We start from the raw sequence: 27,327 nt of genomic DNA on the forward strand, positions 1-27,327 counted from the left end.
CGCCACACGTGGGTGTGGGACCAGCCCGTCAGCCTCTGCCCCTCCTCCCAGTCTGGATGTGGCTGCTGCTTTAATTCCGTAGTTGTAGGACTTCCATTCAGCTTGATGTCAGGCGGTTCTGAATGATCGTTGTTCTGTAGTTTAGTTGTTAACTTTGATGTGGTTTTGGGAGGCCATGATACCACATTTACCTACCCGCCATCCTGACCGGAAGTCCTAGGCTCTGTTTTTTTGTTGTTGTTGTGTTTTTCATCCTCACCCGAGGACATTTTTTCATATTTTGTTCAGATAGAGTGGGAGGGAGAGAGAGGAAGAGAGAGAGAAAAACATCAACATGAAAGGGACACATCGAGTGGCTGCCTCCCACAGGGCCCAGCCAGGGCCGGGGACAAACTGCAACCGAGGTACGTGCCCTTAGCGGGAACCGAACCCGGGTCTCTCTGGACTGCAGGCCGACGCTCTAACCGCTGAGCAAAACCGGCCAGGGCTAGAGAATATGTTTATTGATTTTAGAGAAAAGAAGGGAGAGAGAGAAACATTGATGTGAGAAACATCGATCAGTTGCCTCCTGTATGTGCCCCAACCAGGGATTGTACTTGCAACCTAAGTATGTGCCCTGTCTGGGAATCGAATCTAGTCTTTTAGTGTATGGGATAATGCTCCAACAAACTGAGCTATCGGACCAAGGCTCTTTCTGCTTTTAAGATTCTTTGTCTTGCCCTGCCATTGTGGTTGAGTGGTTGAGTGTCATCCTGTGGACTGAGAGGTCCTGGTTCTCTTCCCAGTCAGGGCACATGCCCAGGTTGCAAGCTCGATCCCCAGGGGGGAGGCATGTAAGAGGCAGCTGATCAATGTTTCTCACATCAGTGTTTCTCTCTCTTCCTTCCTCTCTCTAAAAGATCAATAAAAACATATTTAAAATTCTTTGTCTTTAACCTTTGGCATATTAATTATGATGTGTCTTTCTTTTTAATATTTTTTCTTTATTTCTTTTAGAGGGAGGAAGGGAGAGGAAGAAAGAGGGATACAAACATCTATGAGAGAGAACATCATTTGGCTGCCTCCTGCATGCCACCCACTGGGTTTCAGGCCCATAACCTGGGCATGTGCCCTGACTGGGAATTGAACTTGGTGCATGGGTTGACGCTCAAACACTGAGTCACACTGACTGGGCAATTATGATGTGTCTTGGTGTGGCCTCTTTGGGTTCATCTTGTATGGGACTCTCTGTGCTTCCTGGACTTGTATGTCTGTTTTCTTTGCCAGGTTAGGGAAGTTTTCCGTCTTTATTTCTTCAAATACAGTGATACCTCGGTTCTCGAACATAATTCGTTCCAGGAGGACGGTCGAGAACCGAATTGTTCGAGAACCGAAGCAATGAAACCCAATAGGAAAGTGTGACTCCACAAAGCGTGACTCTCTGCACTCACACTGATGACGCAAGCAAGGCGCGCTGGGCCGAATGAACGCCATTCGGCTCAACTCGGCTCATCTCGGAAGTTCGAGTTCCAAATATTTGTTCGGATTCCGAGACAAAAGTTTCTCGAATCTCTATTTGGTCGAAAACCGAGGCGTTCGAGAACCGAGGTATCACTGTAGGTTCTCAGTCCCTTGCTGTCTTTTCCTGATACTCCTGTGATGTGAATGGTGTTATACTTATGTTGTCCCAGTGGTCCTTAAACTTGTTTTATTAAAAATTTTTTCTCTCTGATTGGGTGTATTCTGCTATCTTATCTTTCAAATTGCTGAGTCAATCCTCTGCTTCATCCTGTTGATCTTTCTTGTGTATTCTTCAGTGCAATTATTGTATTCTTTATTTCCGACTGTTTCTTTAATGGTTTCTGTGTCCCCTTTTTTGTGCTTAATATTTTCTTTCATCCTCATCTGAGGATACATTTATTGACAGTCAACAATTAACTCAAAAACAACCAGGGAATTTGTGATCTCCTAGTGCCTGTGCTTTGAGGGGTCTGGAAAAAGGAAACTTACTTTGACATTCTAAAGATTTATTATCATAGATGCCAAAAGACAATAGGCTCAGTTAAGGTAAAGATTGACCTTTGTCAGGGAAGACACTGGCCTAAGACATGCCTACCCACCATAAACTGCTTTTAGTTAAGAGTATTAACTTCAGGCCATCCTTTGTGGTTACTTCAGGTCTCTGAGTTTGCAAGGCCGCCACGCAGGTCAGCTTGTCGCCCCTTTTTGTCCACAATACTCCTAAAGTGCCCTGTGTTTGTCTCCTTCGCTAGGTTTTAACCTATATTTGAAGCTCTTTGAGGCCAGAGATGATACTGGTTTTGTCACCAGCATCTGTATTACACAGTTCCCAGAAGTAAGAAGCACCATCTGAGGAATAGAGGAACCCGGCGTGACTCACAGGGTTTCGGCTTAGCTGACTGGGAAGTGGTGCTGCTCATCTCCAAATTGTATCGGAGCATCAGTTCTGATGGAAGATAGTGATTGCTCGTGGTAGAGTGATAGCTGAGAATGTTGGCAGAAGAGGAAAATATATTTAGATACATTAAGATATATTTAAGAATAAATATTTTGAGATATATGTTTAGTACATAATGATTAAGTAGAGGGAAAGGAATATGATGAGATAGATGCTAGCCAAAATAAATGATTAAATATGTGGTAGGACAGAAATGAGTGTGGAGTGGTGTTTGTAGTTACATTCCCCAGCAGGAGAAGCATTGTCTTCTTTCTGTCTGTAATTAATGGCCTCCGCCACTACGGGAATAGAGTCTTCAAGTGCTGCATTTGGCTGTAAAGGAATTCTTTGCTATCACTAATTAGTGATGTTCTCAGAACTGTTGAGTGGTTTAACTTTACTATTATACTGATGAAATACAATGAGAGTTTAAAAGAGATAGAATCCCATAAGATTAGAGCTGTGGTCTCTTTTCCTTGTGCAGGGTTTGAAGTCTGGGAAGTAATTTATATGAAAAATGGCACTAGTGGCAGGGATATTTTTAAAAAAATTATTAACTAATACTGGCCAGTGTGGCTTAGTTGGTTGAGCATCATCCCATGCACCAAAAGGTCACTGGTTCAATCCCCAGCGTGAAGGAGGGAACTGATTGATGATTGATGTGTCTCTGTCTCTCTTTTTCTCTAAAAAAAAAATAAAAATAAAAATGTATTTAAAAAATAATTAGAAAATAAAGGAAGACTTAAAAAAAATTAACTAGTAGGTTACTAGTTACTTTGGTACTTTACCTGTATGCATTCTTTAGGCTCAACCCAATTACAGGTATGCTCTCCCCTGAACAGTTGGTTACTTCAATATCCAACTGTATAGCAGTCTTGTTTAAGAATAAAAGATAAAACTTTTAACAATTCAATAATAAAAAGACAACCCAATTTAAAAATAGGCCGAAGATTTGAATAGATGTTGTTCCAAAGACATACAAATGGCCAGTGAGCATATGAAAAGATGCTTAACATCATTAGTCACCAGTGAACTGCAAAGCAAAACCACAGGAGATACCCTCACCTCCTCCAGGATGTCTGTTAAAACAAATAAACAAACAGACGATAGTAAGTGTTGACGAGGATCTGGAGAATTTGGAACCCTTATAAAATGTTGCAGTTGGTTTGGAAAATAGTTTGGCAGTTCCTCAGTAAATTAAAATAGAACTTGCATATGATGCTGCAATTCCACTTCTAGGTAAGTACTCAAAAGAATTGAAAATAGGTCATCAAACAAAAACTTGTACGTGGATTTCATAGCAGCACTACTCAACAATTGCCAGGAGGAGGCAACCACCCAAATCCAAACCACCTGATGAATTAGTAAACAAAAAGTGATAAATCTATGCAATGAGATATTATGAAGTCATAAAATGAAGTACTGCTACATCCTACAATGTGGATGCACCTTGAAAATAGGTAAAAGAAGCCAGTCACAATAGGCCACATAAGATATGATTCCATTTATATGAACTTCCCACAATAGGCAAATTCAGAGACAGAAAGTCCATTCGTGGTTGCCAAGGGGAGAATCCAGAATGACTGCTAAGGTTTTTTGTTTTTTTTTTTTGTTGTTTTTTTTTATCCTCACCCAAGGACATTTTTCCATTTTTTGTTCAGGTAGAGTAGGAGGGGGAGAGAGGAACAGAGAGAGAGAGAAACATCGACGTGAAGGGACACATCGAGTGGCTGCCACCCGCATGACTGACCAGAGCCGGGGACAAACTGCAACCGAGGTACATGCCCTTAGCGGGAACCGAACCCGGGTCTCTCGGGACCGCAGGCCGACGCTCTAACCGCTGAGCCAAACCAGCCAGGGCTGTTTTGTTTTTTAATAATGGAAATGTTCAAGAATTAGATAGTGGCGAAATGTTATTGCACAACATTGTGAATATACTAAAAACCAGTTAATTGTACATCTAAAAATGGTGAATGTTAGGTTACGTGAATTTTATAAATGTAAATCTCAATACTAAAAGAGGAATAAAAGATAAAAAAGAGAATCCCAATTTCTAATGGTATATTCATATGCCCTGCCCTTTGTTTTAGAGACACATGCAAAAGAAATTCGGGAGATTCTCTTCACCCGACTCATTATTTCACAGCTCATGTTGAGATTGTTGAATATCTACTGATCTCAAGTTCCTAGGAGGTGGCAGAGCCCCAATTATATTTGCATTCTTTAAATGGAAATAGATTTTGTTTTACTGAGTCATGACTATTGTAAAAAATTATTTTACATTTTCCTTGTATTCCTGTCCTATAGAAATAACTTCTATATTGGTTTGCTATATAGCACTATAATTTCTAGAGAGATTTTATTTTCTAGTTTTGTGATGTCTTTATTTAGAAGAGATGAGAGAGTAGAGAAATGTTTGCCTTCTCTACCCAAGGAAAATATTATTATTTCTTTTTCCCTTTATTTATTTTAGAGAGAAAGGAATGGAGAGGGAGAGAGAGAGAGAGAAACATCGATGAGAGAGAACATTGGTTGGCTACCTCCTGCATGCCCCCCACTGGGGATCGGGCCCACAACCTGAGCATGTGCTCTGACCAGGAATTGAACTGGTGACCTCTTGGTGCATGGGTTGATGCTCAACCACTGAGCCACACTGACTGGGCAGAAAGTATTATTTCAAATTGTTTTTACTTTAGAGATTTTTCTATCTAGATGGTATTTTATTTTATTTTATTTCTTACTTTTATTAGCATTTATTTTATTCTGAATTTACTCTCAGGCCATCAGTTTTTGTTTCCTAAGTTTCTCTTGGGGTATCTTTTCCTTCTGTGCACCCCTCTTCTGGTTTAGGAGCAGTCTGCTCTTTCTCAGTAGGAACCTCTCTGTGTGGCAGGGAGAGCTCATGTGGGTTCATCTGCCGTGAGCTCTGTGAGTTCTGTGCTGCACCTAGGAGCTTTGTTCCCCTGGACGAGCTCAGTGACCAGAGAATCTCCATCTAACCCTCAAGTTCAGCATTGCTCTGAATTTTTAAGCATATGCAGTAAAATTTTAGCACTCTTTTTGAGCCACTGACCCTGTATCCAGCCCCACTGTTTTGCCTGGGCATACCTACCAACTCCACCATTGTAGTGACAGAGTGGCACACACTTTCTGTAAAGTGGCATCTTCAGGTGGCTTTTTGGATAAGCATACCCTAGATGGCCTGGCAGTTTCATGAGTGTTCTTAAAGTGACACGAAGATTTGAACCTCTCAGTCTGCATGATTTCGTAGAGTTTTGTGGGTCAAATGCATTGCAAATCATTTTCAGAGGTCACATCTGGCTGCTTTTGGGATGAGAACTAGATGGTATATTTTTTATTTTTTTATTCTTTATTGATTTTATTTTTTAAAAACTTTTTTTCTTTATTGATTTTAGAGAGAAAGGAAAGGAGAGGGAGAGATAGAAACATAGATGAGAGAACATTGATTGGCCGCCTCCTGCATGTCTCCCACTGGGGATTTGGCCCACAACCTGGGCTTGTGCCCTTACTGGGAATCGAACCAGAGACCTCTTGGTACATGGTCAATCCTTAACCACTGAGCCACACCGGCCGGGCTAGATAGTACATTTTAAGGTAGCTCTTTGTTCCATCACCATACCACCAAACACAATAATGAAAAATTGCGTAATTTATTGAGTGCTTACTGTGTACAAGGCATTATGCTACGCACTATACATACTATATCTAATCCTGTAACAGTTTTATTATGTTAATCATTTTCATTTTATTTATGAAGAAATTGAAGTTTAAAAAATTAAACAAGGCATTCATGTACCACATAGCTGGTACATAATAGAACTGGGATTCAAACCAGTTCTTTTTTACTACAAACATTGCATTTTTAATTAGTGTACTGGTTTGCCTCTCTGCTTATATTCATTCCTGGACTATCTAATACCTATCAGGGCCTCTCTCTCTCTTTTTTTTTTTTTTTAATTACCTAAGTCTTTTATTTTTTTCAGGACCTCTTGAGGTTGAAGCAGGGGTTGAGGTAGAATTTGAGGCAGTTAGTATGTTGGCATTATGATTGTGTGATTTGCTTAGTAATATTTCTCTTTTTTTGTGGGGTGGTTAGAGGAACTAATTTATATTAGACCTTTAGTATACACAGAAAGTTTTTGAAGAATAAAATTAGTCTTCTTCATATAAATAGCAGCCATAATCACAAAATGAAGTAGGAATTAATTTGCTATTCAGACTCTCCATCGCATTTATGAGTGTCTCCTAAACTTTCTGTATGACTTCCTGTAGATCTCTGACATGACACTCCATTGGTTCTCTTCTGTCTTTCTGGTCATTTCTTAACCTCTGGGTTGGTTCCCCTAGCACCCTGTGCATATACCTATCTTTAAAGTTGACTAATGTATTATTGAAATTCGTTATTCATATGCCAATCTTCACATCTAGACGTTGAAGTTTTTTAAGAACAAGAATTGGGTCTCATTCTTTCTTATAACTGGTGCCCAATACAGCACCTACTAGGCAGCAGGACCTATTAAACTAAACTGTTAAATGTGAAAATGAAACCAGTAATGTTTGCTTTTGTGTAGACTCCTGCTAAAGAGAGAAGCAAGAGTCCCTGCGTTCTGCTACTGGTTGTCATTTTGTAGCTCAGAGACTTCGCTGACTAACCATTGCTACTGAATAAAGTTCACATTTCTTAGCTCTCTGGCCAGTTCCTCCAAGGTCCTGTCTTAACTTTCTGTTCTTCATGTGCATGTACACTAGTTAAGTGGGCTACTCCCCATTCCCCCTTTTCATATGGCTTTGGGTGGTACCGAGTCTCCCCCTTCTCTTGCCCAGTCTCCAGTGGAGCTGGTTCCTCTGCGAGCCCTCCGGTCGTCTCCCTGCCTCTCCAGCCTCCACCAAACGTCATTTCCCCATTTGAACTCCGAACAGCACTTTTACTATGTTACAGCATTATTATTATTATTGTTTTGTTAATCCTCACCTGAGGATACTTTTCCATTGATTTTTCAGAGAGAGTAGAAGGGAGAGAAGGAGGGAGAGAGAGAAACATGATGTGAAAGAGACACATTGATTGGCTACCTCCTGTACAACCCCGACAGGTACGTGCCCTGGACCAGGAATCGAACCTGAGACACTTCAGTCCACAGGCCAACACTCCAGTGGCTGAGTCAAACCGGCCAGGGCTAGCATTATTTTTGTACCCTATTGTACCCTGCTAAGTCATAAGTTCTTTAAGAGCAAGGTTGTTGCTTTTGTTTTCTCTGCCATTTTGCTTTAATTACTGCATCGAATTGAATATAAATTAACTTTTTAATGTTTTTAGCCTCAAGGAAACTGGTCAGAAGACCATCTTGTTAAAAATTCTTTCTCTGCCCTGGCTGGTTTGGCTCAGCAGTAAGAGCGTCGCCCATGGACCAGAGTCCCGGGTTTGATTCTGGCCAAGGGCACTTATCTTGGTTGCAGTTCATCCCCAGCCCCGGTTGGGATTGTGCGGGTGGCAACCAATCCATGTGTCCCTCTCACATCGATGTTTCTCTCTTTCTCTCTCTCCCTCCAGCTCTATCTAAAGATTAATGTAAAAATATCCTCGGGTGAGGATTAAATAAATATTCTTTCTCTGCACTGATCTACAAGTAACTGCATTTATTCCAGAAAGTACGTAGGTTTAAACAGTGCATTTATTTCTGGAACTTCCGTTTAGGAAAGAATTTTTGATCCAGATTTACATTTATTTAAAATATATTTACCATTCTTTGTATGGACTCTCCTCCTCCTTTTCTAGGGCACTGTGTTTAATCTTGAGTCCGAGGAGGAAGAGTCCCCTGGGACTGCTGCAGAAGACAGCAATGACATTTACATCCTGCCCAGCGACAACTCTGGGCAAGCCAGTCCTCCAGAGTCTCCGACTGTGACCACGTCCTGGCAGTCAGAGAGCCTGCCTGTGTCCCTGTCGGCCAGCCAGAGCTGGCACGCGGAAAGCCTGCCAGTGTCCCTCGGCCCCGAGTCCTGGCAGCAGATCGCAGTGGACCCCGAAGAAGTTAAAAGCTTAGATAGCAATGAGGCTGGAGAGAAGAGCGAGAACAACTCCTCCAATTCTGACATTGTGCATGTGGAGAAGGAAGAAATCCCCGAGGGTGTGGGCGAGGCTGCCTTCCCTGAAGCCCCAGCTCCCTTGCCCCCTCACGTCACTGCCACTTCCTCGCTGGAGATGAGGGGACCTGACACAGAAGGGGGTGCGGCTGAGAGAGTCAGCCCGGCTGCATCTTTGTTCGCAGGACCGGAGGAGGAAGAGGTGAAAGTGGCAGTGGGGCCTGGGGAACGCAGGGAGCAGCCCCGAGGCCCGCTGCTGGGTGCACAGGTGGAGGCCAGGAAGGAGGGGCTCGGGGCAGGGAGGTCCGGGCCGCTGCCCGAGGGCAAGTCTGTGCTGCTGCTCGGAGGGGCCGCCGCGGTCGCCATCCTGGCCGTGGCTGTTGGGGTAGCACTGGCTCTGAGAAAGAAATAGCAGGGTTTTTGGAAGAGAAACAAGACAAAAAGGATATTAGGTTTTAGTTGTATCGACTGAATTTGAAGCGCCAGCAGCTGATTGGACGTTTGTGGAACACTCTTGGGTAACTGGGGATTTCTGCTCAATAAGGCCGTGGATTGACCCACACATGAGGGCTTGAGGTAGAGGGTGTTCACGTTTGTCTGATGATAAGTTCAAGGGCCTTAGCTTGTGCTAGATTCTGTCCTTACAAGTAAAGTACTCCCTCTAGTCAGGTTTCTCAACCTCTGCATTCATATCTTGATAATCCTTTGTTGTAGGAAGTTGTCCTGTGCATTGTAGGGTGTTTAGCAACATCCCTGTCCTGTACCCACTAAATACCAGTAACACCCCTCCCCTACTTGTGACAACCAAAAACATCTCCTGACTTGGCCAAATGTCCCTGGGGGTAAGATTGTCCCCCGTACCAGCCACAACTTCAGAGGACAGTGAATTCAGGAGCTTCTGGGAGAGGGATTCCTAGGCAAGGGGCTCACCCGTGCTCCTCAGCTACTGACTGGGCCCTGCCCTTGGGGTTTCATCTTGTGAACATGCTGTGTTTTGCAGTCCTTTTTTGGCTTTTCTTTTCTTCCCCACTTTCTAGCCCTATAGCGTGAGGGTGTTCTCCCCGGTGGCTCAGCTGCCTCTCAGGTACCACCCTGCTCCTCTCCCCCCAGGTTTCTTCTGAGACCCACGGAGAGTGCTTGCTCTGCACCTGGCAAGTCTCTGGTCCTTCTTCCAGCTTCTCCTTGCAGTGGGACTGCCCTCCGTCACCCTGAGAGGGCCGCCTGCCTGCAGTGCTGTGGCAAGTAGCGGGGTAGAGAGATTTGTCTCCTTTAGAAGCAGGATGGCCTTGGTGGCCTCTAGGACACTTCTGGCTCCTCTGTGGACGGCCACCCTGCTGAACTTCTGGCTACTTGCCAGCAGCATCTCTGTCGCTGGACAGTCACTGTCTATAAACTGGGCTGGTGTCTTCCCTGGACTATCTGACCTCAGTCTTCTGGCTGGCTGGCTGGCTGGCTCCTTTGCAGTCCTTCACTGGATTGTCATACGTGGGCTTACAGACCCATTGAATCATAACTCTTATGAAATACAGAAAGTCTCCTAAATATCATTAAAATAAAAAGTATGAAAAGAGAAGTTTGACTTTTTTGGTTACCCTCAAGATTCTAGACTGGCTCTCAGAGTTCAAGAGTGGAGGCTTCTCTGCAAAACTCTTCATAGTCCAAATGCCAGTGGTAAACCAGGATGATCCTAACTAGTGTGTACTAGTTCAGAATCAGCATAATTTCCTTTCATCTGACTATTCCCTCCTCCGAAAGGGTGGGAGGACTGTGTCATTGTGTGCCTGAGGGTCACAGTGTCGGTGTGCAGGGCATGCTCGGTTCAGGTCGTCTTGGAGCTCTTAGTAAATGGGACAAATCACTTTTTAGATCCTGAAATTTGTAATAAAATTACTTCACCTATCCTGAGCACCAAAACTTGATGTTTCAAATGTGCTTTCTTTTTAAATTTTATTTTTAAAAATAAATCTTCTCCCTAAAGCAGTACTATTTAAAAGTTGGTCAAGGAAAGTTCTGGAGTGTGTGTGTGCCAGTTCAGCTTTGCCATGGGCGTGTCTTTAAGTGTTCTGAGTTTCCGTGTCCCATGTAGGGAGTGGCTCTTCTCAGAGTTTGGTGCCTTGATTGACAGAGCGAGGGCGAGGGCAGTGGTGAGGTCCTTCTTGGCTCTGTGCATTGGGTTGCTCTGTTTGCATAGGGTAAGAGCAGCTGGTGTGTTATCTTGAGTTTTTCCCTTTTATAATAAAATATTTCCTTCCAACGTTCACACTTTCAAACTCCATGTCCTCAAACCCACTGGCTGAACACATTTAAGCACTAATATAAACCAGGTTCATTTCTGGGCTGCTAGAGAGAGAGGGCTTAGGATATTTGGGTCCGTGTTCTCCATTAAAGGAAAGAATAGGAGTATGGTACAACGCACCAAGTGCTGCTTTATTTTCCCGTCTGTTGAACATTAACCCAGAGTCACTTGGCCAGTCCATGCTGCTGTGCGGGGCTGGAACACAGCTCTCCTCCACTGGCTCTCTCCAGAGGGAACCGCGCACGGTCCTCGAGCAGTAGCAGGGTGTCTGTCCCTGCTTTCCTCGCTTGCTCCCCTCTGCCTCACACTAGAAGGGAACACTCGAATAAGAACTACTTCTTATAGCAGCTTTGATTTTTACTATTACTTTTAAAAGATCACTTCTCACCCTCCCTTTTCCTGGTGGGGGCTGGTATCAGGAGGCCACTCCTGCCCGTCTGACTTACGTACCATGGAAATCTAAGCTAAGGGGACCATTCAGAATAAACCCAGCTTGTTGACACAACTCAAGTGCAGAATTAAGACGATCACCCTTTTTGTCATTTAATTCTTTTAAGTGTTGAGGAAAAGTTTTTGCAGTGAAGGGCTCTAGAACTCTTAACTGCTCTACTGAATGTAATGATTTCTGAGCACTTGGCATAAAGCCAGTGAGTGAGTGTTGAAAAAAATACCAGAACTAAAGGATGTTAATTTATCCCCTCTGTGACAAAAGGATCATTTTGAGCCCAGAGAAATCCGCTTCTACACTGTGCCTTAGGGGACTCACGAGTACCATTGCCTCTAGAAAGAAAGCTTTTTTGCAGAAAACAACTGCTGACCATCTAGTTCACGCCTGCACACCCAGTCGTCCTTGATGCCTTCTCTCTCCTGTGTCCCATCTTTGGATCAGATGCGGCCACTGCCTAGGTTTGTACTGGGGGCGACAGACAGTGAACACAGACATTGTTATTGAACCATAGCTGCCATTAGCGTCCTCAGCCTTTGTGCCAGTTCCTCTGAGTTAAGAGTGATGCCTGCTCCTTGCTTTTTTTCTAAAGGTATGACATGGACAAATGTCATACCCATAGAATTTTAAAATTATTTTGAGATGTTTTATAGAAATAAAAGGTATGTGATAAGAAATTTTTTCCTTTTCTCCTAATTTGTCTTTTTACACAAACTTATCTTTAAAAAAATTTGTGATAGGGACTGTTTCATCAGGAGATCTGGTCTTCCTGATCAACAGTCACTATCTCTTGCTTTGTAGAAGTGGCTTCTAGCCTCTGCGCCAGCTCCCTCCCTCAAACTGTTCACGTAGTCTCAGCACACATTCGATGCCCGCAAGCTTCCTCTTCCGTGGAGCACCAAGATGTACCATTAGTGATAACCTATTATCACTGAGGAGGTTCAGTGGTGACATGGTTTTGAATTCAGGGTGCATATTTTTCCATATTAGAATACCCTTGTTTTGGGGGGGGGAGTGGGTAATTATAATTTTAGCAAATATTGGTTGAGCATTTACTAACTTTTCTAAAGTGTTCCAGTATCTGAGAGGCAGTGATTTGAACTTTTCTGACTCTAAGTCTACTGCTTTTCCTAGTTTTTACCATTTTTTGTGACCCTGCAAAACAGTATTGACAGGCTTTTTGTACATGGCTGCGCCGACTGTCCACCACACAGGGGCAGCCTGTGCTCACTGTCATGTGCCCTGGGAGAAGGGAGCCTCTACTAATTTGTACAAAGGTGCCACACAGGCTAGTCTAAGTATCGAGCATGCTCTCCCAAGTGAGAGAAGGTTATGTCCAGCCTATTCCCAATTTCTAATTATACCAGTTGTTTTCCCTTTAAATATTGAATGAGATGCCTTACAAAGAATTAGCAGTTATCACTGGTATTACTCTTTCATTAGCTTTCTTAGTTAGTATGTTAGATGAACATTTCTTATAAACAAGGGTAAGGTGGTCTGACACAAGACTCTCTGACTGATCTGAAGGCAGTACCACAATCCCTTTCCTCTTCCCTTTTCCCCAGTTTGTCCCTTTTGTTCCTTCTCTCCCCTGCCTATGCCATGGGATGTGGAGAGAAGTGGGGGCAACCTCTAGGCGTTGCTTGGCTTCTCAACGTTCAGTCGAGAGGGTTGACTAGCCCAGCTGGTGTGGCTCAGTGGTTGAGTGTCAACCCATGTACCAAGAGGTTGCCGGTTCAATTCCCAGTCAGGACATATGCCCAGGTTGTGGGCCCGATCTCTAGTGGGGGGCATGCAGGAGGCGGCCAATTGATGTTCTTTCTCATCGATGTTTCTATCGCTCGCCCTCTTTTCCCTTCTCTCTAAAATCAATAAAGAAAAAAAATTTTTTTAAAGAGGGTTGACCAGGCATGGCCAGAGGCACATCTTGCTCAGAAGCTGACAGTAGGTGGCTCCCAGTGAAAACCTTTCATTCATTCCACAGTGCACAGGAGAATGTCAAACTAATAGTAGCCTTGTCTATAGAATACCGATTTGAAATTCAGTCACTATTGTTTAGTTACCGCAATATAGCGCTCCATGGAGAGTTGGAAACTGTCATGTTATTACTTTAATACATTCTGTCTTTTTCTTTACACAAAACTACCCTCTTCCTAGCCTGTCACTAGGATCCTACACCTGTGAACCCTGTTTACACCACAAGAGCCCCAGCCAGGCAGCTTATGCTCAGGTTGGAACCGTTCTCAGGTATATTTACAAAGCCTTTAATAAGTTAAAAAGTCGCTGCTGGCTCAGGGTGGTTCTTGTCCTATTCTCATGCCTCCTGAGGGAAAATTTTATAGTGATATTGCCCACTTCAGTGTGTTCTTTGCACCACTAGAGTAAATTGGTTTACTAATATACTATTTAGAACAAGTTTTTATATTTTAAGATTAGTCTGTTGCCTCCTTTCCCAGGAAAAAAGGAAGCTGAAGTACAGTCTTCTCAGAGTCTGGAATAATGTGTTGTTCCTGATGATTCCAGCAAGGAAACTGTGTTAGAGCCCAGCCAGTTGGCTCAGGGGTTGGTGTCCCAGGCACCGGGGGTCCCAGTTTGATTCCTGGTCAGGGCACGTGCCCAGTGTGCAGGCTTGATCCCCAGTAAAGGGGGATCAAGGAGGCAGCCAATCAATGTGTCTCTATCATAGATGTTTGTCTCTCCCTCTCCCTTCCTCTCTCTCAAATAAAAATAAAAAAATAAAAGGAGAATTGTATTATATAGATTGGTTCTTAAGGAAAATAATTTTCTTACAGTCTTCCATTTCTTTCTTTAGATTAAAAGTACCTCTTTCCACCTACTTCATTCCTTAACTGAGTTAAATTTATTACTGGTTCTGATGCTCTCATCTCACAATCACTGGATTTAAATAGGAATGTTAGCTGACTAACGTGGCATCGCACCGGAGAGCATGGGTTTCCGTGTGGGTTTCATCAGCTCTCCCAGAGCTGCTTTGCTCAGTTTATGATAATGGTGCCTTCTGGCTCCTCCCTCCGTTACCTGCATTTGGCCAATCAGGGCAAAGGGACAAAATCCAAATCTGACATTTGCTTTCTGTTAGAAGTGCTGTGTTGGGGAGAACACTTTGGAGGTTGTAGTAAAATGAAATTTGAGGAAAACTGACGGACTCATCTTTCTAATTAATGTTAGGAGGAACCGTTTAGATCATCAGTCTTGTAGTCTCCCTAAGTACATACTTGGTTTGACTTCAGGCTCTGGAACTGCTCAGGAAGCTGTGGGGAAGGCACTGCTGCTGGGCCTCGAGGCGCCGGGCGGCCGTGGTCAGTGCTGGGTCCTGGTCACTTTTCAGTTCTAGCCACGAGGACTGTTACCAGTGTAAAATCCACGACTTCCAGGGCACCCTGCGTCGTGGCTGGGTGGCTCGAGGTCAGAGCACGTGACCCCGTGGGATCTCCCAGTGGTGGCTGGGACATGAGGGGACAGTCCTGCTGTGTAGGCGGGAAGGATGACTGACTTGGGAAAAGTACACCAAAACGTGTACAACGTGCATTAAAATAGTGACACATAAATTTAAGAAAAAGTAGAAAGTAAAGATGCTGTGCAAGAAGAAAAGCATTAGATAGTCTGAATTCTTTGCTCCTTGAGAGCTCTCCTCTCTTCCATCAGTCTAGTTGACTACTTGTATTAAAATTGCTCTTTCTGGAAGAAAGTATTTCCCCTCGTGGGAGTCTGATTGTACTGCTTGACACACGTATGGATAGGAGTGCAGGTATGTGTGCGCGATTCAACTTGTTTCCCCTGGGATGCGAATCCTTTGGGGGAAAAGCCTATTCCAAAACATCCATAATAATAGCATTACTAGAATTTTCCCCAAATGATGGCCTTCATACTGCACGGCGACATCTATTCGCTTTAACACCTGCAATATATCGCGGCTCTCAGATGAGCCCAGCCCCAGTGAATGCTGAATGATGTCATGTTTCTTGCCTGATGGACTTAAACTCTCAGGGAACAGAACCGTGTTCGGTATCAAGGAAGTCTTTATTAGCACGTCATGGCCGGCGCACTTGCCCCTCCAGTGTGATGTTCTCGGTGAGCACAGGGCGAGCCTGAGCGGAGCGCAGGCCTGACTGGGACCCAGTCACCGCGCGGGAGGGAGCCGGGCGCTTGGGGACCGCCGTGCTGGCACCATTTCTAAGTGTTGCGCTCGCTCCCTGGCTTATTTGGGCACGGAGACATTTGATTTTGTGATCACTTGTATTCAACTGTTGAGTTTTTAAGTGTTTTTAATTTTTTATGCTAGAAAAACCTGTTCTTTCCTGACACAAGCTCCCTGGCGGGCACTGAGGCTGTGGCTGGAGATGAGAACACAAGGTGCGGGCGGCCGGCCGCGGAGGGCGCAGGCGCTCGGCCACCGCCGCAGCCGGCGTCCCCCCACTGGTCCTGGCCGGTGGCTTTCCTCGCCGCCGCCGATGGAGGGGGATCAAGCGGGACAAGAGCACACGGCTGACTCCGGGACCCGGGAGCAGGAGGCGCCCTGCTGGGGGCGCTCTGTCCCCGTCCCGCGCCCGCCCACTCGCCCGGAGCCGGCTCCCAGGCTGCACCTCAATAAACAGGCGCGTTTTTACTTCAACAAAAACCATGGTGTGTTTCTCCTTCCGTCCTATAATCTGCTTTTAGCTTTAATTTTCAAGTGGGGACCTACAACAGCTGAAATAAGAAAAAGGCACAATGTCGATTCAGAAGGACCAAGCTTGTTCCGACAGGTGCAAGCCGCCACCTCATTCAAGTATCTTAATGTAGAGGCTGATAAGTGGGTCACCAGCGCACAGCACGGCCCTTAAACAGCGAGACGCGAAGACCTGCGGTCTGGCGCCTCTCCGGAAGCCGCGGTGGCGGCCCGTGGGCGCCGGGCAGCCGGCCGGCGGAGCCAGTGTTCACCGGCGGCGTCCATCCACTCAGTCCACCTCCTGGAGCAAGACAGGGGAACCAGAATTAGTTCATTGTTTTTGACCACCAACAGTGTCCTATTTCTGACTTTTTATTTTAAATTCTTTTGTATGACTTCCTGTGTACTGTTTCTGCCTCTTTCCTAACATCTGAAGGGTCAGTTTTTCTTTTTCTTTCCTTCTAACAGCAGCGACAGTTTTCCTGTGAAGCCCAGGTCTGCTTCAGGCCGTGTAGGCCGTGGTCTGCACGTGGGCTTCCGCTGGCAGCAGCCAGACAATGCGCAATGAATGAGCGTGGCTCTTCCAGCAGAACTTGGTTTATAAAAACAAGGAGCAGGCCCTGGCCGGTTTGGCCTGCGGTCCAGAGAAACCTGGGTTCGGTTCCCGCTAAGGGCACGTACCTCGGTTGCAGTTTGTCCCCGGCCCTGGTTGGGTCGTGCGGGTGGCAGCCACTCGATGTGTCCCTTCACGTCGATGTTTCTCTCTCTCCCCACCCCCACTCTATCTGAATGAAAAATGTCCTCGGGTGAGGATAAAAAAAAAAACAAGGAGCAGGCCAGATTTGGCCTGTGGCCATAATTTACCAATCTTTGTAAATGATTGGAAGTTCTACATCCTTCATTTTTACCAAACATATTGCATTTATTAGAATGTACATTCAGCTTCCATGGCAGGTCATCTAAATAGGACTTAAACTAGGTACTTAATTAGATATTATTTCTCTAGTTATACATCAGTGTCAGCACCGCCCTGGGGCCAGGAGTCCGTCTGCTGGTCCTGGTCACGAGGTGTTGCCCTCACCCGTGCCCACACCCTGTGCCTGCAGCCTAGGACCAGGAGGGGGAGGAGAGGTCGGGCTCCTTCCCTTCAGGGACACAGTGCAGAGATCTATGCATCACGGCTGCCTGTGTCCCTTTTACCAGAAGTCACAGGTCACGGCTTGTAAGGGGACCTGGGCTATGGAAGTCTCCAGGGGCCATGGACCAGTTAGAAATCCTGCAGCCATGAGAAGATGGGGGACAGACATGGGGCATCCAGCAGTCTCTGCTACAACTCAAACCTGCACGTTGCGATTGGTGCAGGGTCAGTGAGAAGCTATAAGCCCTCACCCAACCCAACAAACCCCTGGCCTATATTTATTCAGCACATAAAATCCAGTTGTTACTACTGTCATCTGGATTTCGGTTAACTCCCGAGAGCTTATAGTCCTACACCTCTAATTGAATAGGTGTTACTGCTTTGTTGATAATCACTTTCTAAGGTCTAGATCAGCAGTTCTAATTTACAAATCAGAAGTCAGTCCTTAAGAACTCAGGGCCATAGCCAGTATAGGCGAAGCTGGGGTTTAGGCAAAAACATATTCTTGCCCTGGCCAGTTCGCTCAGCGGTTAGATCGTCGGCCCGCAGACCAGTGTCGCAGGTTCAGTGCCAGTTAAGGGCACATACCTGGGTTGTGGTTCGGTCCTTGGCCCTGGTCGGGGTCGTGTGGGAGGCAACCAGTCGATATGTCTCTCTCATGTCGATGTTTCTCTCTCTCTTCCTCATACTCTCTCAGAAAATAAACAGAAAAATATCCGGGTGAGGATTTAAAAAAAACACCAAAAAAATTTTCCGGGGCCCTGTCATCCTCATACCCATGCACCCCACTTCCTGCTTCATGAGAGCAACTGCACACAGAGGCGTTCAGGGAGCCGAGAGTGGGTGTTCCCCTCTGCAGGGCCACTTCTGCCAGCAGGCATCCCAGTGGGCCAAGGCGCCAGGCTATGGGCCCCAGTGCCTGCCGGTGTGGTGCTGTCGCCATCCCCGCCGTCGGAGGCCCGCTGTGCCGGCGCTTCCTCACCTGGCCTGCTCCCAACAGCTCAGCCTGGTTAAACGCCTGGTCAGAAATGTATTTTCACCTTCCTGCTGTTTTTTTATTTTTATTTTTTTCTTTATTGATTTGAGAGAGAGAAACATCAATGAGAGAGAACATCGATTGGCCGCCTCCTGCACGCCCCACCACTGGGGATGGGCCCACAACCTGGGCATGTGCCCTGACCGGGAATCGAAGGGCGACCTCTTGGTGCAGGGTCCACGCTCAGCCACTGAGCCACACCGGCCGAGCCTCGCTCCTGTTTTAAAGTGCCCGTATGACTACAGTCCACCACAGAGAGAGAAAGCTTTTAAGGTTTATCATTAATTTGAAGAGGGTTGGATGCCTGAATAATGCTTCGGACACATAAAATCCAAATATTGACACTATGAACCCGGAGCAGCAGACTCGAAGGGCTGTCTGGCCTTCTTGGGCGGCAGGGTAATGAAGAAGGGTGACTTAATATCCTGGATATGGGACACGAGTTTCCTGGGGCAGGTTTTAGATAGTTCTCCCCCCCCCCCTTATTTTTAATTTTTTGTTAATCTTCACCTGAGGATATTTTTCTATTGATTTTTAGAGTGGAAGGGAGGGAAGGAGTGGGGGGAGGGGGAAGAGAGGAGAGAGAGAGACACATCGATGCGAGAGAGAGAGACAGCAACTGGTTGCCTCCCACACGACCCGACCAGAGCCAGGGATCAAACCTGCAACCCTTCAGTCTGTGTGGGCCGATGCTCTAACTGCTGAGCAAACTGGCCAGGGCTCCTCCTTTTTGATCTCTCTCCCCTTCATCTTTCTTCTTTTTTGTAAATCCTCACCTGAGGACATTCTTCCATTTTTTGTTCAGATAGAGTGGGAGGGAGGGAGAGGGAGAGAGAGAGGGAGAGAAACACGTGATGTGAAAGGGACACATCGAGTGGCTGCCACCCGCACGACCCAACTAGGGCTGGAGAGAAACTGCAACCGAGGTACGTGCCCTTAGTGGGAACCGAACCCGGGTCTCTCTGGACCACAGGCTGATGCTCTAACCGCTGAGCCAAACCAGCCAGGGCCCCTTCATCTTTCTTAGTAAGCATGTTTTGTTTGTTTGTTTTGTGTTGTAAGCATGGTTTTAAAAAATTTAATTATACTTTAAAAAAAAAATTTTTTTTATCCTCACCCGAGGACATTATTCCATTTATCTTCAGATGGGGAGAGGGGGTGGCGAGAGAAACATCTATGTGAGAGAGACACATCGACTGGTTGCCTCCTGCATGACCCCGACCAGGGCCAGGAGGAGCCACAACCAAGGTACATGCTCTTGACCGGGAATCAAACCTGCGACTCATTGGTCTGCAGGCAAACGCTCTAACCACTGAGCAAACCGGCCAGGGCTGGTATGTTTTTATTGACTTTTTAGAGAGGGAGAGCGACATAGAAACATCAATGTGAGAGAGAAACATCCATCGGCTGCCTCCTGCATGTCCGCCCCCCAACTGGGGATGGAGCCCACAACCCAGACAAGTGCCCTCACGGGGAATCAAACTGGGACCTCTCAGTCCGTGGGACGACGCTCAATCCACTGAGCCACACCAGCCGGCGAGCATAGCATTTTTGTGACAAGGTAAAGTTGAGAGCAGACCTGGGACGCTCAGCGTAGATCCCTCAGCCACCACCGCACGCCCACGGACAGTATGAAATAAGCCTTCCCCCGCTGGCAGTAGCGCATCTTAAAAATAAAGCTGATAAAGCTCAAAAGGACACCAGGCAATCATGACCACCTCCTACCACGTAACCTTCGTGCTCATGAAAGCAAGACCGAGCCTCTGCCCCGCCCGTGCGCCGTGGCTTCAGGCAGGACAAGGGGCAGAGGGCTCCGCGGTGGCAGGGCCGCAGGGGAAAGGGGGTGGCGGCAGCAGAGGCCACCAAGGGGACTGAGGGGAGCCAAGGAGCTGAGCACGGGTGCTTACATTTCTGACCAAGTTCCTCACACAGGTGAGTAGGTTCTGGTTGATGAAATTCACTGTTGTGCGAAAGACATCACGGAGCAAGGACGGTGTGTGATCGGCCACTTTTTTGGCCAACAGCATGGTCAAGGTCAGCATGATCTTCTCCTCCTCCACGTCCCTAGGATAGGTCTGCATGACCTGCTGCAGGGCAGCGGCAAGGTGCTCCCTCCGGTCCTGTGGGGCGGAAAACAGAAGGCTCACTGGAACCAGGGTCCTGCCGTCCTCCCCTTCGAAGCGCCCCCCCGTCCCAGGAGGTGCAGGTTCCCCAGCGACAGCGCATGGGGAGAGGATGAGAAGCAGCTCAGTTCTGAGAGGCGGTGGGAGGGAAGGCTGACCACTCCCTGGGCAGGGACCCTCGCTAACCACACAGGGTCACGGTGCGCTCTCCACACCCAGGGGCTGAGGGGCCGGCACCCCCTCTGAGGCCCTGCACACAGGCCCGGGTCACTCCCGAGGTGCTGCAGGCCAGTTCCTGGTGCGGACCCAGTGCAGGAGGCAGGAGGCCTGGGAGCACCTGCAGGCGCAGGCGGCTCGCGGATGGGCAGGCTGCCGCACTGCACGCTCACAGACCCTGTGCCAGCTGCCCGGTGGCCCCCGCCGAAGGGAAGAGACCACTACAGAAGGACAAGCCTCCTTGGAGGCAGGAGAGGTGACCTGGCTGGGCCCTGGGGGGTTAATACATGACTAGGTAGTAAGGGGCACTTGACTTTCAGCGGGTAGTCAAAAGAACGGAACCTTTCGCCCTGGCCGGTTTGGCTCAGCGGTTAGAGTGTCGGCCTGCGGTCCAGAGAGTCCAGGGTTCGGTTCCCGCTAAGGGCACGTACCTCGATTGCACTTTGTCCCCAGCCCTGGTTGGGTCGTGTGGGAGACGGCCACTCGATGTGTCCCTTTCACGTCGATGTTTCTCTCTCTCTCTTCCTCTCTTCCCCTCCCACTCTATCTGAACAAACAATGGAAAAATGTCCTCGGGTGAGGGTAAAAAAAAAGAATGGAACCTTTCTCTCTGTGAACATCTGTAGGTACATCTCTGACGACCTTGGGGTACTTCTCTCCCCAGGTTTTCTCAGGAAGGACGCGGTGCCCGACCTGTGTGCCCCAGAGCACTGGGCAAGTGACAGGTCTGCTCCGAGCTGTGGGCTGGCACCGGGTGCCAGGCGGGGCTGACGTGTCCCTCCTCTCGTCTCCCCTGGGGAGGGGCTTCGGTTTCCTACGGGCAGTTTCCTCAGCTCCCTGACACTGAAGAAAGTTGCTTCTGGGAGTCGTGTACGTGCTGTTCATCTCCTTAGAGGCTTTTATTCCTCAAACTTTTGACTTATTCCTAAATGTCAACTACATTCTTCTGAAAGATGATTAACCATGCTGTAATTTCTACTTCCAGTTCTTTTGTGAACTGAGTCACCTCCCTGAACACTGGTCGGGTAGGAGATAGGATAGGCCTCATTAATTCAACCACCGGAAAAAGCTCTCACATGTCTCTGTTCACCCAGAAAAGGCACTAGAGGCTTCTCACTCACCTCCTCGGACAGGTTCCTGTTCATAAACTGCACCACCAGCTGCTGCACCAGGGTCGGGGGGATGCTGTGGTCCATCCTGTCCCCGATCAGGGCCAGCTGCCTGGCGATGCTCCGGATGGCTTCCTCTTGACTCTCAGAATCTAAGCCAGGCAGGGGCAGCAGAGACAAAGCAGGATCAGGCAACAGCCGGCTCTGCACGCTAAGCCCACTGCGCCCCCCCAGAGAAAGGAAGGGACTCAGCCTCAGATGAGGACCGTCTCCCACGTCCTCAGCACACCGTGGCGGATGGGGGTCCCGGGGACGGAGTACTGGCCTGGGAAAGGGCCCGTGTGAGCAGGCCTCTCCCTGGACACAGGTTCGACATCTGCCCTCAGAAAGGCCCAGTGCTGCTGGGGCACCTGTGCGTGTGGGCACTTGAGGCCTAAACGCAGCAGCAGCCCTCAGGCCACCCTCTAACAGGTGTCACCTAAGAAGTCGTCAGGACAGAGGCTCTGCAGTCAGACCCAGTGGGGCGCAGACCTGGCCACCCCCTCTCCTTCTTCCCCGGCAGCCTGCGAGCTCCCGGTCTCAGGCAGCACGGCCTCCCCTCACTCGGCCTAGAAGGCGCTGGGCAGTCTGCCCGCAGTCTAGCAGGGCTCCTCCCACCGCCGTCCCTCTGGGCCAGCCCAGCCGCTCCCCTGGCCACTCCCCTGCCCTCCGCGGTGCCCACACTCCCTGCTGTCACTGTGTCTGTCCCGCAGCACGCATGCCTCGTAAGGCCTCTGGTTTCTCCTGTGCTTTGCTTACTGCCCAGTACACTGGGACGAGGCCCACAGAAGATGCTGAGTAAACACCCTCAACAAGCGGAGGAGCGAACGCACCCAGCCAGCTCCTGGGGGCTCAGTAAATGCGCTCCTCTGGCCGGAGCGCCACAGTGGGACCAGCTTCTTGAACTTAATTTGGTCTAGAAGGCTGTTCAAGGAGTGATTTGTTCGAAAACCAAATCATTTTTCCCATTAGAAATAATGTAAGTTGAATGAATCTGTTCCAGACCCCAAATGATCCCGTTTTAACCCCACTCAGCTGCCCGTGATCATGGTTCCGTGAGCACCTTCTGGGCCTTGGCAACATCAGCACTCTTGATGCCTCGTTGTTTTAAAATCATGCTAATCCTCGATTTCACCATGCCACACCCGGTGGCCAGGTCAGACACACAACACCTGTCATACTTTGCAATTATTTCTTTTTTAAGCTCTGTCATTCTCATAACTTTCCTTTTCACTTTGTTGTTATCACACACCTTAGGACCCGTGGTGACTTACTCTGTGCATTTAGTAATAATAATAATAACAACAACAATAATAATAATAATAAAACAGTAACAAAAGCAAAAAAGAACTCAAAAATATCCACAGCACACTTTCCTGAGATGTTAACAACTCAAGGTTTAGCAGTAAACTGACACGGACTTGCGCATGCTCTCCTGTCGCCTGAGAGACGTGACTGATCATGCAGGTGTCAGCATGAAAGGGCTGTCGGGTAAAGAACTGAAGTTTTAGCCCGGCCGGTGTGGCTCAGTGGATTTAGCTTTGCCCCAGGGACTGAGAGGCCCCAGTTCGATTCCCGGATTCCCGGTCAGAGCATGTGCCTGGGTTGCGGGAAGATTCCCAGTAGGGACGTGCCAGAGGCAGCCGATCGATGTTCTCTCACACCGATGTTTCTATGCCTCTCTCCCTTCCCCTTTTTATAAAATCAATAAAAACATAAAAACCACCACCAAAAAAAAAACCATTTTGTCCAACAACCAGGACATTTTTTCTGTGAACAACTTGGTGGAGAGCTGAACTGTTCCCGATGGGAGACGGCTGAGGGCCGAGGCTGCACTCCTGTGCTTGGGACTCACTGCCCAGGACAGAGCCGCACACCCGTCTGTGCTGTCCCTGCACCTCAGCAGACACCCCTGGTGGGCGCTCCCTCACCTCACAGCTGGGCCAGGACAGTCCCCTCAGCCCACTCCCCACAACATGCTGGCCAGCAGGCACCTGCAATGGGGACCAGGGGCCAACATGAGCGTGTGCCCCGTGGTGTGCCCCACACAGTGTGCCCCGCACGTTGTGCCCCGTGGTGTACCCCGTGGTGTGCCCCATGGTGAGCCCTGCACGGTGTGCCCCACACAGTGTGCCCCGTGGTGTGCCCCATGGTGTACCCCGTGGTGTGCCCCATGGTGTGCTCCGTGGTGTGCCCCGTGGTGAGCCCTGCACGGTGTGCCCCGTGGTGTGCCCCATGGTGTGCTCCGTGGTGTGCCCCGTGGTGAGCCCTGCACGGTGTGCCCCGTGGTGTGCCCCATGGTGTGCTCCGTGGTGTGCCCCGTGGTGAGCCCTGCGCGGTGTGCCCCGTGGTGTGCCCCATGGTGTGCTCCGTGGTGTGCCCCGTGGTGAGCCCTGCACGGTGTGCCCCACACAGTGTGCCCCGTGGTGTACCCCGTGGTGTGCCCCGTGGTGAGCCCTGCGCGGTGTGCCCTAGGTGTCTGCCTCACCAGGGGCCATGACACACGCAGGGTCCACATGGCATCCCTTTCCTACTCCGAACTTTCCACGCCCCGGCTGGTTTGGCTCAGTGGTTAGTGTCGGCCCACAGACCAGAGAGTCACAGGTTCAATTCCACTCAAGGGCTGGTACTTCCGTGTTGGTTCGTCCAGGCCCTGGCTGGGTCGTGTGGGAAGCAGCCAGTCGAGGTGTCTCTCTCACTGCCGCGTTTCTCTCACCCTCTCTCCCTCCTGCTCTATCTGAAGATAAATGTAAACATATCCTTGGGTGAGGATTAAAAAAAATTTTTTGTTTTAAAAAGACCCTTCCACACACTCGCCTCTGCTGAAACGACAGGTCAGCACCTGGCCTTGAACCACTGACCGGCCCTCCCTTCGGCCATTCTCCCAGCCCCTCCCCAGGCCCCACGCCTCCTCTGCCAGCCCCTCCCCGGGCCCCGCGCCCCCCCTGCCAGCCCCTCCCCGGGCCCCGCGCCCCCTCTGCCAGCCCCTGGCAAAACCAGGAGCTGCAAGGCCCAGTGGGGCTCTGTGGCCGCTGGGGATCCCCCCCAGAGACTAGAGGCCCCCGCCTGCTCCCCAGCTCCCACAGCACCGACCGCCTCGCGGGTGCCCTCGGCTTTCCCACCGCGGCCAGCACTGTGGGGGTCACGGCCGACTCACCCGAGTGCAGCCGAGAGAAGTCGCCAGGGAACTGGCAGTGGCCAGAGCCTCTGTTTCCCCTCCCGCCCCGTCCTGTCAGCTGGGATCTGCAGGCTGGCTCCCCCAGGGGCGAGCTCGCGGGCTCGGCCGGCCCGTCTCCCCAACCCTCTCCCGTGGCGCCGGCCTTGCTCTCCGGGCGCGGGAGGCTCGCCAGCAGGGCCGCCGGGCAAGCCGCGGGCAGTTAGTGCCGCAGGACCTTCTGGGGCAAAGCCGTCCCTGCCCCTCCCGCTCCGCCCCTCCCAGGGCCGAGTGCCCGGCACCCCCGGCTGGCGGACTCCCGCCGCGCCGCCCAGATAGAGGCTCCCGCCGCGCCGCCGAGGGCGGGGCCCATCCGAGGCCAGGAGATGCAGGGCAGCCGGTTTCAGTCCTCTCCCAGGCAGGGGCGTGGGGCTCGGCCCTCAGGCCCTCAGGCCCCAGCCTCCCACCCGGGACGGCTGGAGGCGGGCAGGGACAGCGCTTCTGGACACGGCCCCGAGTGCGGACGTGCCGCGCACTCCCAGCCGCGGGCCCGGAGGGAGGACGTCTGGAGACCGTGGCTCAGGGCAGCAGCGGTCATGGGGACGGCGCGTTCCCCCTCTGGAATGGACTCAGACCGCGGCAACGCCCGTAGCATGTATGGAAGTAAAAGTGCTATAAAGATACGAAGACACTGAGCGGGTTTCCGCCGACTGGACGCTCCGCGGCGGGGGCCGACCCCAAGGCCCCAGCTCCCGGGCCGCGGGCCGCGGCGGAGCCCGCGCACCTGTCTCCGAGCCCTCGGGGAGCAAGCGGCTGTGCCGGCTGCCGTCCGTCTGCAGCTCGTCCGTCTGCAGCTCGTCCTCGTGTCCCCGCCGCGCGCGCAGGTCACAGCCCAGCGCCTGCAGGTCTCTGCGGAAACCGCAGCTGGAGCAGTTTTGGAGGAAGCCGAACACCAGCAAGTTGGCGATGTACTCGTCCTGCAGGCCTGAGCCGTTGCTGACCTAAGAGAAGAGGGGTCAGGGAGGCCGAGCTGGCAGAGGGGCTCTGACTGACCCGCGGGCACAGGTGGCCCTGCGGCCTGCACAAGTCGCTGTCTGCCATTCCACGGACGTTCTGACGTCTAACAGGAATGAGCTTGTTTTTAGGGTAGGAAGCCCCAAGGCTGTTTTAGGGAGTCGAGCAAACACCGTCACTTAGCGGACATCACTGCTTTTACCAAGTCCCGCGCGTCTGGTACCAACCTGAGCCCACCTTTACTGGCCACGCATCCAGTCTCCTTGGTGAGCCCAGTATGGTGTCGTGCAAATAGATGATCAGTACATACTGGGCAGCAGTGACCAGACACCCTCTCCCCTTGGGCAGACTTGGGTGGGCATGCCTCTCAACCAAAACCCACAGAGAGCCATGGGCACGGTACCTGCTCCCACACGGAGGGGCTGGTGACCGAGGCCTGCTGCCGCCCTCCCGTGGGCAGCACTGAGCACCAGCTCGGCCCGGCCTCTGCCGCGGGGCAGGACGGATGTTTCTGGGGTGCTGACTCCATTTGGGACAGTGCTCTTGGCAAACACAGGTGAGCACTTGTAGCATCAGCAGCCAGGTGGACTCAGAACAAGCAAAGACCCAGATGAAAGAGGGAACCATCTGGAAGGCCAGGGACTAAGGCTCGACCAGGGAAATGCAAGCGGACCTGTGGGCGCGGTGCGGTCAGAGGACGAAGGTGCAGGTAAATGCATTTCTGTCTCCTAAGTTCTTAAGACTTTTTGTTAGAAAAATCAGAAAACTTTTAGGAGTTTCTAGGAGGTAAATTGTTTTAAATAAATAAAATGCTTATGTATTGTTATTCAGCCTTCATTTCTCCAAAATTACTGCTAAAAAGGGGAAAATGTTATATAAAAGCTTCACACTGCTCCATGTCACAGTGAGGCCAGGGGTCTGGGGCACTTAGTCAAGGACAGGCCTCACTCTCACCCACGGAGACGTGTCCGCTACAGGGAGGAGAGGGCTGGGCAGTGATGAGGGGTGAACTGTGTTCCCCAAAAAGAAACATTGAAGTGCTAACCCCAGTCCCTATGAATGTGACCTTATTTGGAAACAAGTTAAGATCCAGTCGCCCTGGACCAGGCAGGCCCTGGGGAGGCGCGGTCTGCGGGGGCCAGGGGACCAGGGCGCTTGCAGACAGATGGAACTGGAGTGCCGCGGCCAAGCCACGGCCAGCGAGCGGTGCGGCGGCCAGCAGGGCCAGCAGGGCCGCCTGTCCCTGCGCCCGCCGGGAACCGACCGCGGCCTCCTGGGCTGAGACACTCGGCGGTGGGTGTGTTTCAGTCGGTCAGGGCCAGGGCCAGGGCCAGGGCCCAGCACCGGCCGCCTTCACCTGCGGACTCCCCTTGATCGAGAGGCTGATAATCAGGTGCCCAGTGTCGGGTGCAGAGCGGCTGCTCACGGACTCGACTCTGCCAGAGTCAGCTGTCGTTCCCACGGGAACTACCGGCCGAGGCCTGGCAGGGAGGGAGAGGACGCTCGTCCAGCCACCGGCTGAGCGCCCGCTGGTCGGGCAGCAGCAGGACCG

At 49.9% G+C, this 27,327-nt stretch overlaps 2 protein-coding genes across 20 annotated transcripts in view; one reads left to right on the top strand and one right to left on the bottom strand.

Annotated features, from left to right (window-relative positions):
- BCL2L13 (BCL2 like 13) overlaps positions 1 to 27,327 on the top strand; it is a 147,696-nt gene that overhangs the window by 116,399 nt on the left and 3,970 nt on the right. For 6 of the 13 annotated variants that reach the window (XM_036253133.1, XM_036253136.1, XM_036253134.1 and 3 more), the window contains one exon: positions 8,232 to 13,021. The exons of 1 other annotated variant lie outside the window; for it this stretch is intronic. In XM_036253133.1, coding sequence (XP_036109026.1) covers positions 8,232 to 8,951 — 720 coding nt within the window. In that variant the 3' untranslated portion in view covers positions 8,952 to 13,021. Of the gene's footprint in view, positions 1 to 2,252; positions 2,286 to 8,231; positions 13,022 to 13,437; positions 13,480 to 27,327 lie in introns of those variants that run through there. 6 more of the 13 variants (XM_036253129.1, XM_036253128.1, XM_036253127.1 and 3 more) reach the window with 5 other exon arrangements.
- BID (BH3 interacting domain death agonist) overlaps positions 16,164 to 27,327 on the bottom strand; it is a 41,728-nt gene continuing 30,564 nt past the window's right edge. For 2 of the 7 annotated variants that reach the window (XM_036253146.1, XM_036253147.1), the window contains exons 3-6: positions 25,546 to 25,762; positions 21,581 to 21,720; positions 20,028 to 20,240; positions 16,164 to 16,247 (exon numbers count right to left, since the gene is read on the bottom strand). In XM_036253146.1, the coding sequence (XP_036109039.1) occupies positions 16,236 to 16,247; positions 20,028 to 20,240; positions 21,581 to 21,720; positions 25,546 to 25,762 (582 nt within the window). In that variant the 3' untranslated portion in view covers positions 16,164 to 16,235. The remainder of the gene's footprint in view (positions 16,248 to 20,027; positions 20,241 to 21,580; positions 21,721 to 25,545; positions 25,763 to 27,327) is intronic. The other 5 variants (XM_036253152.1, XM_036253150.1, XM_036253148.1 and 2 more) reach the window with 4 other exon arrangements.

This window comes from Molossus molossus, unplaced genomic scaffold (genome assembly GCF_014108415.1).
Source record: "Molossus molossus isolate mMolMol1 unplaced genomic scaffold, mMolMol1.p scaffold_m16_p_10, whole genome shotgun sequence".
Lineage (NCBI taxonomy): Eukaryota > Metazoa > Chordata > Mammalia > Chiroptera > Molossidae > Molossus > Molossus molossus.